Here is a 13,588-nt window from a genome sequence, read left to right on the forward strand (position 1 = left end):
GGAAAAACTGTCCTTGGAACAAATCTTAGAATCGTAGAATCCTACAGTGCAAAATGGGACCATTCGGCCCATCAAGCGTGCACTGACAACAATCCCACCAAGGCCCTATCCCCCTAACTCCACATATTTATCCTGCTAATCCCACTGACATTAAGAGACAATTTAGCATGGCCAAACCACCTAACCCACACATTTTTGGACTGTGTGCCTGAAACATCTGAAAGAAGCATATGCAGATGTGGGGAGAATGTGTAAACTCCACACAAACAGTCACCCAAGCCAGGAACTGAACATAAGTCCCTGAAGCTGTGAGGCAGCAGTGCCTCCCAAAGGAATGGAAAAGAGGGTCATAACAGCAATTTGAGATTATAAGGGAAGACATGTGTGCTTAAAACATTGCATTGTTGGGTGGAATCATATACCCTTCCCAATGGTGGGTTTGGTGATGGTGAGGAGCTGGGGGGAGAGGGAGGGTATTTAAACAAATGGGAGGGTGGTGTGTAAGGAGACCACTATCCTCCTGCCTTTACCCAATTAGATTTGTGTGGGAAGGCCCTTGGGTAACCTTGTTGACCTGCCAACAACTGAGGGCCTTAAGTGGGTAACTCATGCACACTTAATGGCCTCATCCTGCCAACACTGGCATTAAACCAGAGGTGTGGGTATGAGGCTCGCCATGCAGTGAGCATGTGAAGCAAACACATGCAGAGTTGCTTGTTGGCACCTTGGAGGTGGTGTTCCTCATTCAAAGACACTCAGTGCCTGATCAAGGGAACTGGCACCTGGAAGGAGGAACCCACTGAGAGCAACTCACCTGCCCTCACTGCTGAGTCCTCATGACACCACACCATGAAGTCCACCCTACAACCCTCTCCTGCCATTGCTCACCGTTGGCCTGGGATCCACCACTATCACCATGCCTAGGGTGGATGTTGTATTGGCCGCTGTCACTGACATTCAATAGAACTCTTGACTTCTGATAGACTAGATGCTCTCAGCGCATGGGTCTTCCACCTCTGGATCCCGGGGCATAGGCCCTTGGCTGAACTGTCAAGTGCCTGAATGGAAGAAGGTATACATCCCCAAAAAGAGGCAAGGGGCCCCCGCCAGCTCTCTATCTCAATGGCTGTCTCTGCCTGCTGTCTTTTGTCAAAAAGGCAAAAAGGGACCCATTCTTGCAAGAGTTATAAAACCTTAGCTGCCAGTGATTTATATATCTTCTACACAGCGGACAATAGAAGAGATGGCAGCTTCCAATGAATGCTTCAGGAATCAGGATGTTATGTTGCAGTCTTATCAAACTTTGGTTAGACTGCACTTAAGAGTATTGCGTTCAATTCCACATTACAGGAAGGATGTGGAGGCTTTGGAGAGGGTGCAGAAGAGGTTTACCAAGTTGCTGCCAGGATTAGAGGATATGAGGTATAAGGAGAGGCTGGACAAACTAGGGTGGTCTTCTCTGGAGCAGCAGAGCCTGGAGAGAGATCTGAAAGAGGTCTATAAAATTATGAGGGGCACAGATAAGGTTGGCAGTCAGAACCTTTTGCCCGGAGTTGAAATGTCTAATACTCGGGGGCCATACACTTAAGGTGAATTCAAAGGAGATATGAGGGGCAAGTTTTTTAGAGAGTGGTAGGTGCCTGGAATGCATGGTCAGGGGTGGTGGTGCAGCTGGATACAATAGGAGAGCTTAAGGGGCTTTTAGATAAGCACATGAATATACAAGGAATTTATATTTATGTTCGTAGAATCCCAACACTGTCTTTCGGCCCATTGAGTCTGCACCGATAACAGCCCCACCCATCACCCTGCCTTTACCCTAGCTAGTCCCCCTGAAACTGGGGGGCAATTTAGCATGGCCAATCCACCTAACTCTCATCTTTGGACTGTGGGAGGAAACTGGAGCATCTGGAAGAACCCCGCGCAGATACATGCAAAATCCACACAGACAAACACCCGAGGCTGGAATTGAACCTGGCTCCCCGGTGCTGTGAGATAGCAGTGCTAACAATTGTGTCACCGTGCCACCCCAGAATAGAGGGAGATGGGGCAAAGGTAGGCAGAGGGGATTAGTTTAATTTGGCGTCATGTTCCTAGGCTGTACTATGCTACGTTTTAATGATACAAATCAACAAACCATAAGGACTGAGAAGTTATCACTAGAATTGTAGAAGTCCAGATTTAATTCTAATCATGGGATGGAAGGTACAAAGTGGGTGAAGAATATCACATGAAGTATAACAACCCAAACAGTGATAATTCAAAGGCAACCTGTCACATATCAAAACACAATTCATTCTTTATCTTCTCTCTTCCAGTCTTGTACCTTTGGACGTGGACAGAAACAAACTTTATGAAATAATTTAAATACTCTTGCTCTGAAAATACAGTTAGACCTCAAAATATGTTTGTAAAACAGTCACCATTATAATAAATGTGTTAATTCATTCGTTAGAAATTTGGACTCAAAAATCCTGTGTCTTGAGAATGGCAAAACCAATGTACCGTTGGCTATGAATAGCCTCTGATGGCAGCCTCAGGCTTGGGTTACAGGCCGACCTCTGGGTAGAGTCTCTGGCACCGTCTCAAAGCTCCATTCAAACTCTTGCCTCCACATTGTACCTGAGATGTCGCAAGAGGCTGGTGATAGGAGGCCAACACTGATGGAGGGGAAGCACGAGAAGAGGAAGGGGGGGGTGGTGGGGTGAACACAGATCATTGGCGGGCCATCCGTACAGTCTCATTGGACGGAGAACAGTCTGGGCTAGCCCGAAATCTGAAAGTTACCTCCTTCCAATTGGTTTCGCCACCTCCTCTCCCCAGGCCACTGTTGGGAACTGTCTGTCACGTTGCTCGCTGCCTGGCCACATCACTGTCATGTGTCCACTATTTCCCTGGTTGGCGTCTGGTCATGTGGGATGGCCTGCGTTTCGTGGATGGCCTGATTGTGAGGAATGGAGTTCTGTTGGAGTTCGAGAGCGATCGCGTTCTCGGGGAAATTCTTGACCTGCTTCTGATACTCCACGAAGGTGCAAGTCTTGGTGGCGATAGCTATGATGTTCTTCCCGATAAATATAGTCGAAACCCGACTGTCTCGAAATAAGACCATGTTAATCGCCCGGATGAATATTGTGACTATGTTGATGGTTACCAGACTTAAAACAGGGTAGAGCATCATTTTTTGAGGGGCTATATACTCACCTTGCATGCTGATCTCGCTGAGAGAGACACAAGGTAGAATGAGCAGGAGAATGTAGCAATAGAAAAACATGAGGCCTTCTGCCCACATTGGAAGGCCAGACTTATGTGGCTCCCATAGATTGGCTTGGATGTCCAAAATATCCAGCAAGTCCAAGGCTACCCAGAAGAGGCGACCTCTCAAGTCTTCCTTCTTCCTGAAAGTCCTGACATAGTCCATGCTGTCTAAGGCAATCAGGATGAGGTACAGCCCTGGTACACAGATGGAAAGGAGTAAGGTCAACGCCTTCCGCGCAACTGTGTCCGTGTTCTTCTTCTCAGCCTTGTAGTTCTGAAAAATAAAGTACAGCTTAATCTCCAGGACAAAGATGTACAGGAACCAGAGGATCATGGCGTAGCCCCGTTTGGCCGTCTTGACCTCGGCGCCGACCCAGACCGCCACGTACCGCAGCACAATCAGGAAGCAGATGTCTCCGACCAGGACGATGATGCAGACGCCAATCTTCCGAGGCCCCTGGTTCTGCTCCACCAGGTAGGCGTCCATGAAGGCCATGCTGCTCATGATGACGATGGTGGAGAGGCACACGTGCCGCCTGTCGGGCGGTGGCAGCACCATGGTGGTCGGTCGAGGAGCTCTCTCGGGCAAGGCTCCAGGGCTTTCCCCGTCAAACTCAAAATGGAGGCAACTGGGCCGAGGGGTTGCACCTCTTACCCAGTGGGTTGACTTACGCGGGGCCTATGCCTCCTGATGTTTTGAACCAATGTTTTCTTCAGCTTTCCAATGACTGGTCCTTTAAAGACTTGGGAGGCCACCTTCCAACCCTCCACACTCCTCTTGTGATGTATGTGTCTCTTGGCTCAATTGACTCAGGAGAAGTCTCACACTTCATTAAAGGCAAGGCAGTGGCCTACATCAAACAGAAGGAGGTAAATATATCACTGGGGGCTAATTAATTTCCTGTGAATGCATTTCACGTCTGACTGTCGAGTTAAGATAAATGTCCTGGACAGTTTAATCAAAGATACAGTAGTGCCCATTCAGCGCCAGGTGAGTGGAGTCAGCCTGAGGTGCAAATGCATTATAGTTGATCCGTCACCAATTTGCCAGTCGACCCATGAGACCATCTATCAACTGCATTCCATGGTCAGGAGCGTGGATCTTCATCTCTACCCCACAACTTGTGCCTTTGTGCCCATTACTATATCCCAGCAGGTCAAAGGCCTTCCCTTTGCAATTTGGATCCTGGTGTTATCTTCAAATCCATCGCCAAATCCAGCAGACACGATCAATAAGATCTAAGAGAAATAGGGCTGGGGGGAAGAGAAAGAGGGAGGGAATTAGCATTGAGAAATAATGACTGTATTGGCTTGTGTGGCTTGCTGGAAATGAAGTTAAAGTTTTATTTATTGGTCATCATATTATCACACTGCAATGAAGTTACTATCAAAATCCCCGAGTCGCTACACTCCAGCACCAGTTCAAGTACACTGCAGGAGAGTTAAAGTTTTTAGTTTATTTCTTAGTGTCATAAGTAGACTTACATTAACACTGCAGTGAAGTTACTGTGAAAGTTCCCTGGTCGTCACACTCCAGCGCCTGTTCAGCTACATTGAGAGAGGATTTAAGTTTTTTCATTTATTTATTGTTGTCACAAGGCAGGCTTACATTAACACTGCAATGAAGCTACTGTAAAAATCCTTTAGTTGCCACACTCCAGTGCCTGTTCAGATATACTGAGGGAGAACTTAACGTGGCCAATGCACCTAGCCAGCACGTCTTTTGAACTGTGGGAGGAACCCAGAGCACCCGGAGGAAATCCATGTAGACGGGGGAGAATGTGACCCGAGCTGGGAATCGATCCTGGATCCCTGGTGCTCCGAAGCAGCAGTGCTAACCATTGTGCCACCTAATAGATTGACTATTTGTTGGTTCCAAAGTGCACTGTGTATTTGGGAACATTCTGATACATCTTTTACAAACAAAAATTCTGATTTAAAAATCCCTGGTCTTTAAATTAGGAACTGTTCTGTCACGTAGCCTGGGGGAATTCACATTTCAAAGGAAGGCCTGAAGTACGCCCAAGGCAACTTGCAAAGGATGGGCAAGGCAATCGCAACTCCAGTGTGGTGACTTGCCAATGGGAAATGGTGGGATACAGAGTCTAACACACAAGCCAGAAGGGCAAATGGGCCATTCTTTCCTCAAAAAATGTTGCTTAAACAGTGCAAATATAAGTACCCTGACCTACAGTCAGAAAGAGAGACTGATTCACAAATGTGTTACTCTCACTGGAGGTGGGGAGGCGGTGTGTGCTAGAAAGGTCTCAGGTTCTGTGCTTTATTGACCTGGGCTGGAGTTAGAATTTGGGAGGAGGATGGGATATTAGTTCAGTTTCCTGTTCATGATCAGTAACCATAGGTGACACAGCGGTTAGCACTGCTTCTTCACTGTTCCAGGGACCTGGGTTCAATTCCAGCCTCGGATGACTGTGTGGATGGGAGTTTCTGGTCCCACTCACCCCAAGGCTGGAAAATCCCACATGAGGTCAAGAGACCTTTGCATAGTCCATGTCCTACCCACTACAATTCCCGTGGAGGGAGGGGAAAATTCTACCCTCTATGTGGAGTTTGCACGTTCTCCCCAGTGCTCTGGGTTCCCCCCACAGTCCAAAGGTGTGCAGGTTAGGTGGATTGGCCATGCGAAATTGCCCCTTAGTGTCAGGGGACTAGCAGAGTAAATGGGGGTAGGGCCTGGGTGGGACTGTTATCAATGCAGACTCGATGGGCTGAGTGGCATCTTTCTATACTGTAGGGATTCTATGGATTGTCCTGCCCTCATTCAGAAGCATCCAGTATTGTGCAGTATTTTAATCAGCTTTGCTTCCAGTTTCCTAATTCAAAGGCTGTGCTGTGAGAGTGCACTGTGTATCTTGGGTGGCACGGTAGCAAAGTGGTTAGCTCACAGCACTAGAGACCTGGGTTCAACTCCTGGGGTCACTGTCTGTGTGGAGTTTGCACATTTTCCCCGTGTCTGCGTGGGTTTCCTCCGGGTGCTCCGGTTTCCTCCCAGAGTCCAAAGATGTGCAGGTTAGGTGGATTGGCCATGCTAACTAAACCCTAGTGGCAGGGAGATTAGCAGGGTAAGTATGTGTGGGGCTATGGGAATAGGGCTTGGGTGGGATTGTAGGCAGTGCAGACGGGCTGAATGGCCTCCTTCTGCAGGGTGGGGATTCCGTGATTCTGTGGAGAATGAATTATAGCCACAGCCGGAACAAGTTTTTGTCTGATATCACTGGAATGGCGGTTCCCTGAGACGCTGAGTGAAACACACGGACAGTCTCAGGATACCGGACAGGCCATTTAGATGATCATGAGGTGAGAAGAAATGTTTTCACTCAGGGGGTGGTGAACCTGTGAAATTCCCTACCACAGAAGGCCAAGGAGACAAACCACTGAAGCTATTTAAGAAGGAAATGGACGTATTTCTCAAAGATGTCAAGATGTCAGGGGACAACGCTGGAGTGTGGGTTGAGATTAGTTTAAAGTTTATTTATTAGTGTCACAAGGAGGCTTACATTAACACTGCAGTGAAGTTACTGTGAAAGCCCCTCACACTCCGGCGCCTGTTCAGGTACACTGAGGGAAAATTTAGCATGGCCAATGCACCTAACCAGCACGTCTTTCAGATTGTGGGAGGAAACCGGAGCACCCGGAGGAAACCCACACAGACACGGGGAGAACGTACAGACTCCACACAGACAGTGACCCAAGCCAGGAACCGATTCTGGATCCCTGGCACTGTGAGGCAGCAATGCTCACCACTGTGCCACCGTGTTGCCCTCACGCTAGGATAATTTAAGACTTACCTAGATAGCCACATCAACAAACTGGGAAAAGAGGGATACAAACAGATGGTGCAGTTAGGAACACATGATAGGTGCAGGCTCAGAGGGCCAAAGGGCCTGTTCCTGTGTTGTATTGTTCTTTGTTTCTCACCAGGAATCTGGGCTCTGTTCCCTGCTGGGGTCATTGTGTGTGTGGGGAGCTTACACGTTCTCCCTGTGTCTGCGTGGGTTTCATCTGGATGCCCCTGTTTTCTCCCACGCTCCAAAGATGTGCGGGTTAGGTGGATTGGCCATGCTAAATTGCCCCTTAATGTCCCAAGATATGTAGGTTAAAGGGGGATTACCAGGTTAACTATCTGGGGTTACAGGGATAGAGCCTGAGTAAGATGCTCTGTTGGAGAGTCGGTACAAAGCCAATGGGCCAAATAGCCTCCGTCTGCATTGTAATGTTTCTATGACTCTATGGGATAGAGGATCAGCCATGGCCACATGAGATGGCGGAGCAGACTCAAGGGGCTGAATGGCCTACTTCTGTTACTATTTTCAATGTTTCTGTGTAACACAGCTCAGAACACAATAAACAAAGCACCAGAGATGAGATGCTAAGCAAACAGGATAGAAATGTCCTCATTTATTGCACAGTGAACAATCTGAGGACTAGGAAGAAATAGTTCAGTTAAATAAATGTCCAATGAATGATTCTCCATTGGAAAGAGTTTGCAGGGTGACAAGTTAGTCCAGCTTCCTTCTTCCGTCTATACAGACTCTTTGTGCCACCAACTCCCCCTGACCATATTGTGGCATTTAGTTAAACGATGGTCAGAATGGTAATCTTTGTCACCCTATCTGGGAGCCCATTCTATGTGATTGCATGACAAAAATTCCTGATATCACCTTTATCACTCGGTAACGAACTCGCCCCACTGGTTACTCGTGCACTGCAGTCCGGTGACAGCTTTGGCTGACACCTGCATCCACTTTGCTTGCCTGACAATTTCATTCCCCCACCCTGCCCTCAAGTTGACCTCTCAGTCCTTGCCCTCCCACAGTGTTTCAATGAAACTCGAGGTGCAGCACCTCCGCTTTTGGTGAGGCCTTCTGAACTCAATGTTCCAGAGATATCAGAGGATCCCAACCATGCAGAGGGAGGCCATTTGGCCCATCAAGCCTACACTGACAACAATCCCACCCAGGCCCTATCCCCGTAACCCCATGTATTTACCCTGCTAATACCCCTGACACTAAAGGGCAATTTAGCACGGCCAATCCACCTATCTCCACATCTTTCGGTCTATGGGAGGAAACTGGAGCACCAGGACGAAACCCACGCAGACATGGGGAGAATGTGCAAGCTCCACACTGATAGTGACCCGAGGCCAAAATCGAGCTTGGGTCCCTGGTGCTGTGTGGCAGCAGTGCTAACCACTGTGTCACCGTGCCTTTGAGTTCAAGAATTGCAGCAGACATTCTCTTGGTTCCTTTGCCAGTTGTTCTTTTGCAGATGGCAGCATTCTGCCATTCTTCCAAACCCATCATTTGTTTCTCTATTTGTCCCATCACCATTCCCTTCAACCTTGTACCACCAAATCTTTTTTATCATGGAATCTCACCTATCCTGACGCGATCACAGACTTATGCTTGTGTTCATTTTCCCCCCTCCCCTCTGTCACTGGCTCAAAACCATTTCTCATCGACTGGGAACACTGGAAGCAATTTTACCATTTATTGGCAAAGTGTTATCTCGGGTGAGAAATCGCCCGTCTGCCCGTCGGCTGTGCTGCCCACTTGTCCCGCTGTATTGGTAGGCAAAAAAGTACCAAGGGGCGAGCCTCACAATGAAAGATCGGGTCGCCTTTTTTTTAAAAAATGCAATGAAAAGGAAACCTCCCCCCACCACGGATCTCCAACACCCCCCACCATGGGACCACCTCGCTCGTCACCTCCTCCAGAAAACTCCCCTACCTGTACCAGCTGGGGGCAGAGCTTCCAGATACTGCCCCAGCGTGACCCTCTGCCCCCAGGGGCCAAACTCACTTTTGCGCCTCCAGTAATTTCTGATCCCCAGGTGCCCGTTGTAGCAGACCTGTCGTGATTTAGGGCACACCAACATGAGTGGGCAATTTAACACAGCGGGGGATGGAGGGGGAGATGGTGGGGGAGTCTATCATGTGTAAAAGTTAAATAAATGCGAATGGGGATTCTGTCTTTTAAAGTCAGGATTCCAGTTACGTCACTGGAGACAACTGAGTGGGGAAATTCTGCTGGCATGACAGCTGTTTTGGGATACCTGTTCAATTCTCCACACTCCCACCCCCTCATCCCTGTTTCTCCCCACAAAGTGGTCACAGGCATTCGGCCTCTGATCTTCAGGTGATCGCTCTCCAAGGCGGCCTACACAACATACAATGGCACAGAGTCGCTGAGCAGAGACTGATAGCTAAGTTCCGCACACATGAAGACGGCCTCAACTGGGATCTTGGGTTCATGTCGCACTATCCGTGACCCCCATGACTTGCCTGAATTTGCAACATCTCACTTACTGTCCTGTCTGGAGACAATACACATCTCTTTAACCTGTGCTTAATGCTATCTCTGCTCACATTGTCTGCATCTTTAAGACTTGATTAGCTGTAAAGACTCACATTCCGAGTGTAGGGTATCGAAATTTGCTGATGACACCAAGATTGGTGGAACGGCAAATTGTGCGGAGGGTGTGGAGAGTCTGCAGAAGGATCTAGATAGGCTGGGCGAATGGGCCAGGAAATGGCAAATGGAATTTAATGTTGGCAAGTGCGAGGTGGTCCACTTTGGTAGGAATGATGGTAGGAAGGACTATTACTTAAGTGGCGAAAAACTGCAGCATGCGACGGTGCAGAGGGACCTTGGGGTCCTTGTGCATGAGTCGCAAAAACCCAGCCTGCAGGTGCAGCAGGTGGTCAGGAAGGCGAATGGGATGCTGGCCTTCATAGCGAGGGGGATTGAATATAAAAGTAGGGAGGTCTTGCTGCGGCTGTATAGGGCATTGGTGAGGCCGCAGCTGGAGTACTGTGCGCAGTTTTGGGCGCCGTACTTATGCAAGGATATTTTGGCCTTGGAGGGAGTGCAGAGGAGGTTTACTAGGCTGATGCCGGAGTTGAGGGGGTTGAGCTATGAGGAGAGGCTGAATAAATTAGGCTTGTACTCGTTAGAGTTTAGAAGAATGAGGGGAGATCTCACTGAGACATATAAGATGACGAATGGGATGGATAGGATAGAGGTGGAGAGACTCTTCCCGCTCAGAAAGGACAGTAGGACTAGGGGGCACAGCCTCAAGATAAAGGGGGGGCGGTTTAGAACAGAGTTGAGGAGGAACTTCTTCACTCAAAGGGTGGTGAATCTCTGGAATTCTCTGCCCGTTGAGGTGGTGGAGGCTGCCTCGCTAAATATTTTTAAGACGCGGGTTGATGGGTTTTTGATAAGCGAGGGGATTAAGGGTTATGGGGAGAGGGCGGGAATGCGGAACTGAGCCACGACAGATCAGCCATGATCTTATTGAATGGCGGGGCAGGCTCGAAGGGCTAGATGGCCTACTCCTGCTCCTATTTCTTATGTTCTTATGTTCTTATTCTAATCAGTATTCTGTAAACTGTGTGTGCCTTTATATGCCCTGTTTGGGATCAGGATTCCCCACTCACCTGACAAAGGAACAGCGTTCCAAAAGCTCGTGGCATTCACTACCAAATAAACCTGTCGGACTTTAACCTGGTGTTGTGAGACTTCTTACTGTGTTCTCCCCACAAAAACAGGACAGAAAATGCCCCCCCCCCATTACCTCTGATCCTCTCTCAACAGATGCTGCCAGACCTACTGAGTTTTCTGCCAATATTTGCCACATCCATTTCAGGTTTCCAACAATCGCAGTCTTTTGCTTTTGAAAGGAGCGCAGTACTCCCTGTGTTAGGTACCCTGGGGTTGATTTTAACCATTTCCCGGCAAAGTGTGGAGGAGACCAAGTTAAAGTGCTCGGAAACCAGGGCAGGATGAGGGCTAGTGGCCAGAAGAGGCCAAGGTGTTTTCAATTCGCGTGAGGATCCCTTCAGGAGGAGATCGGAACCCTGGAGCTTGTCCTCCCTTGTTGTGGGTGTGGTGTCTGTCTCTTTAAGGCAGCACAGCAGAAGTGAGTCACATGACATGAGGGGACAATGGGAGCTGGGAGTCAGTGACCACCCCAGAGGGTGGAGTCCTCTCTCAGGCAGAATACATCTCGCAGCCATGTAGTTAACATCATAAAGTCTGGGGTTCAACTCCAGGGCAGCCCAGAGCTGTAACTCCTGTACCTAATTTCTTTTAATGATAAATAGCTCTTGTTTCTAACAAAGCCTGAAATCTCTTGACAATGTCACGACGTAACGCGCTGCCCTCCATCGGAATCGTTCTGGAGCGCCCCATCCTCACTGCCTCTCAGCAAGTCACCTGTCTTAGGTTTTAAAATGAGGCCTACCCATTATCAGGCATCACACGCTTTCAGACTCTGCAGTGCCATCCCTTTTCACCCCTTCCCCACCCCACTTGCCCAGGCACCAGTCCAAATTGACCCCCGGTGTCAGCATCAAGCACCGCCCCCTGACATTACCATCCCCCATTGTCAACATCCTTAGGGTTACCATTGACCAGAAACTCAACTAGACTCACCACAAATACAATAGCTACAGGAGCAGGTCAGAGGCCAGGAATACTGCGGCGAGTAACTCACCTCCTGACTCCCCGAAACCTATACAAGGCACAAGTCAGGACTGCGATGGAATACTCCCCACTTGCCTGGCTGGGTACAGCTCCAACAACGCTTAAGAAGCTTGACACCATCCAGGACAAAGCAGCCCGCTTGATTGGCAGCACTATACAAACATCCAATCCCTCTACCACCGACACTCAGTAGTAGCAGTGTATACCATCTACAAGATGCAGCAATTCATCAAAAGATCCTTAGACAGCACCTTCCAAACACAAGACCACTTCCATCCAGAAGGACAAGGGCAGCAGATACATGGGAACACCACCATCTGCGAGTTCCCCTCCAAGCCACTCACTATCCTGACTTGGAAATATATCGCCGTTCCTTCAGAGTCGCTGGGTCAAAATCCTGGAATTCCCTCCCCCATGTCATTGTGGGTCAACCCACAACACGTGTGGGCTGGAGCGATTCAAGAAGGCAGCTCACCACCACCTTCTCAAGGGCAACCAGAGATGGGCAATAAATGCAGGCCAGCCAGCGACACCCATGTCCCACGAATGAATTTTAAAAAAGTGTTTCTGGGTAAGGTGCGGCACAGGGAAAAGCACTTTAATTTGGTACAAAGAAGAAGACTGTTCAGCCCCTCAAGTCTGTTCCTCCACTCAGTTAGTTCATGCTTGATCTGCATCTCAACTCAACGTACCTAGCTCAGCTCCATATCCTTTAACGATATCATCCATCAAAAATCTATCGATTTCGGCTCTGATTTTTTTAGTTGACATGGCTGCTCTTTCCTTCCGTCTGCTCTTGGCATTTAAGCTGGTTCCTCTCTGCCGCGTTCCAAGTAAAACCTTCTGTGAAACAAAACTCCCTCCAGGCAAATGAAATAAGGAACTACAATTACTCCTGACTCTGTCTACGCTGTTCCTCATGGTTGATGCAGACTGCAGCTAATTAAATAGGAACCTGGGAAATAAGCCCATTCTTTCACAGTAACTACGGGCAGTGGAATCTTCCTGACTCTGAACATTTGCGCGCCTTAAAGTTTATTTATTATTGTCAGAAGTAGGCTTACATTAACACTGCAATGAAAATCCCCTAGTCGTTACACTCCGGTGTCTGTCCGGGTACACTGAGGGAGAAACCAAACCTAAAGGCAAATTCAATGTTAACATTCATTTCTAGAGCAAGAATGTACTGCTGAGGCTCTATAAGGTTCTGGTCGGAAGCCAGTCGGAATATTGTAAGCAGTTCTGGGACCCATACCTAAGGAAGGATGTGCTAGCCTTGGAGGGGCTCCAGATAGGGTTCCCTAGAATGATTCCAGGAATGAGGATCTGGGTCGATCCTCGATGGAGTTTAGAAGGAAGAGGGTAATCTAATTGAAATTTACAGAATATTGAGAGGTCCAGATAGAGTGGACGTGGAGAGGATGTTTCTAGTAGTGGGAGAGACTCGAACTCGAGGGCACAACCTCAGAGTGAAGGGACGCTCCTTTAATTCCTCCAGAGATGAGGAGGAATTTCTTCAGCCGGAGGGCGGTGAACCTGTGGAATTCGCTGACACCGAGGGCTGTGGAGGGCAGGTCATTGAGTGTCTTTAAGACAGAGATAGATAGGTTCTTTATTAATAAGGGGTCAAGGGTTATGGGGAGAAGGCAGGAGAATCGGGATGAGGTTCACATCAGCCATGGTTGAATGGGGATGGGTTGAATATCTTATAGTCTAACCAGCACATCTTTTGGACTGTGGGAGGAAACCTGACCACCCGGAGGAAACCCACGTAGACACAGAGAGAATGTGCAAACTCCACACAGACAGTGACCCGAGCTGGG

The 13,588-nt window shown here is 48.6% G+C and overlaps 1 protein-coding gene across 1 annotated transcript in view; it reads right to left on the minus strand.

Annotated features, from left to right (window-relative positions):
* Window positions 1-2,726: 2,726 nt before the first annotated feature.
* Window positions 2,727-13,588, minus strand: part of LOC145352292 (transmembrane protein 121) — a 100,857-nt gene continuing 89,995 nt past the window's right edge. The window contains exon 2 of the mRNA XM_080202042.1: window positions 2,727-4,509. Coding sequence (XP_080058168.1) covers window positions 2,876-3,814 — 939 coding nt within the window. The 5' untranslated portion in view covers window positions 3,815-4,509 and the 3' untranslated portion in view covers window positions 2,727-2,875. The remainder of the gene's footprint in view (window positions 4,510-13,588) is intronic.

The sequence above is a fragment of the Carcharhinus amblyrhynchos genome, chromosome 14, assembly GCF_965287045.1.
Source record: "Carcharhinus amblyrhynchos chromosome 14, sCarAmb.v2.hapA, whole genome shotgun sequence".
Classification (NCBI taxonomy): Eukaryota; Metazoa; Chordata; class Chondrichthyes; order Carcharhiniformes; family Carcharhinidae; genus Carcharhinus; species Carcharhinus amblyrhynchos.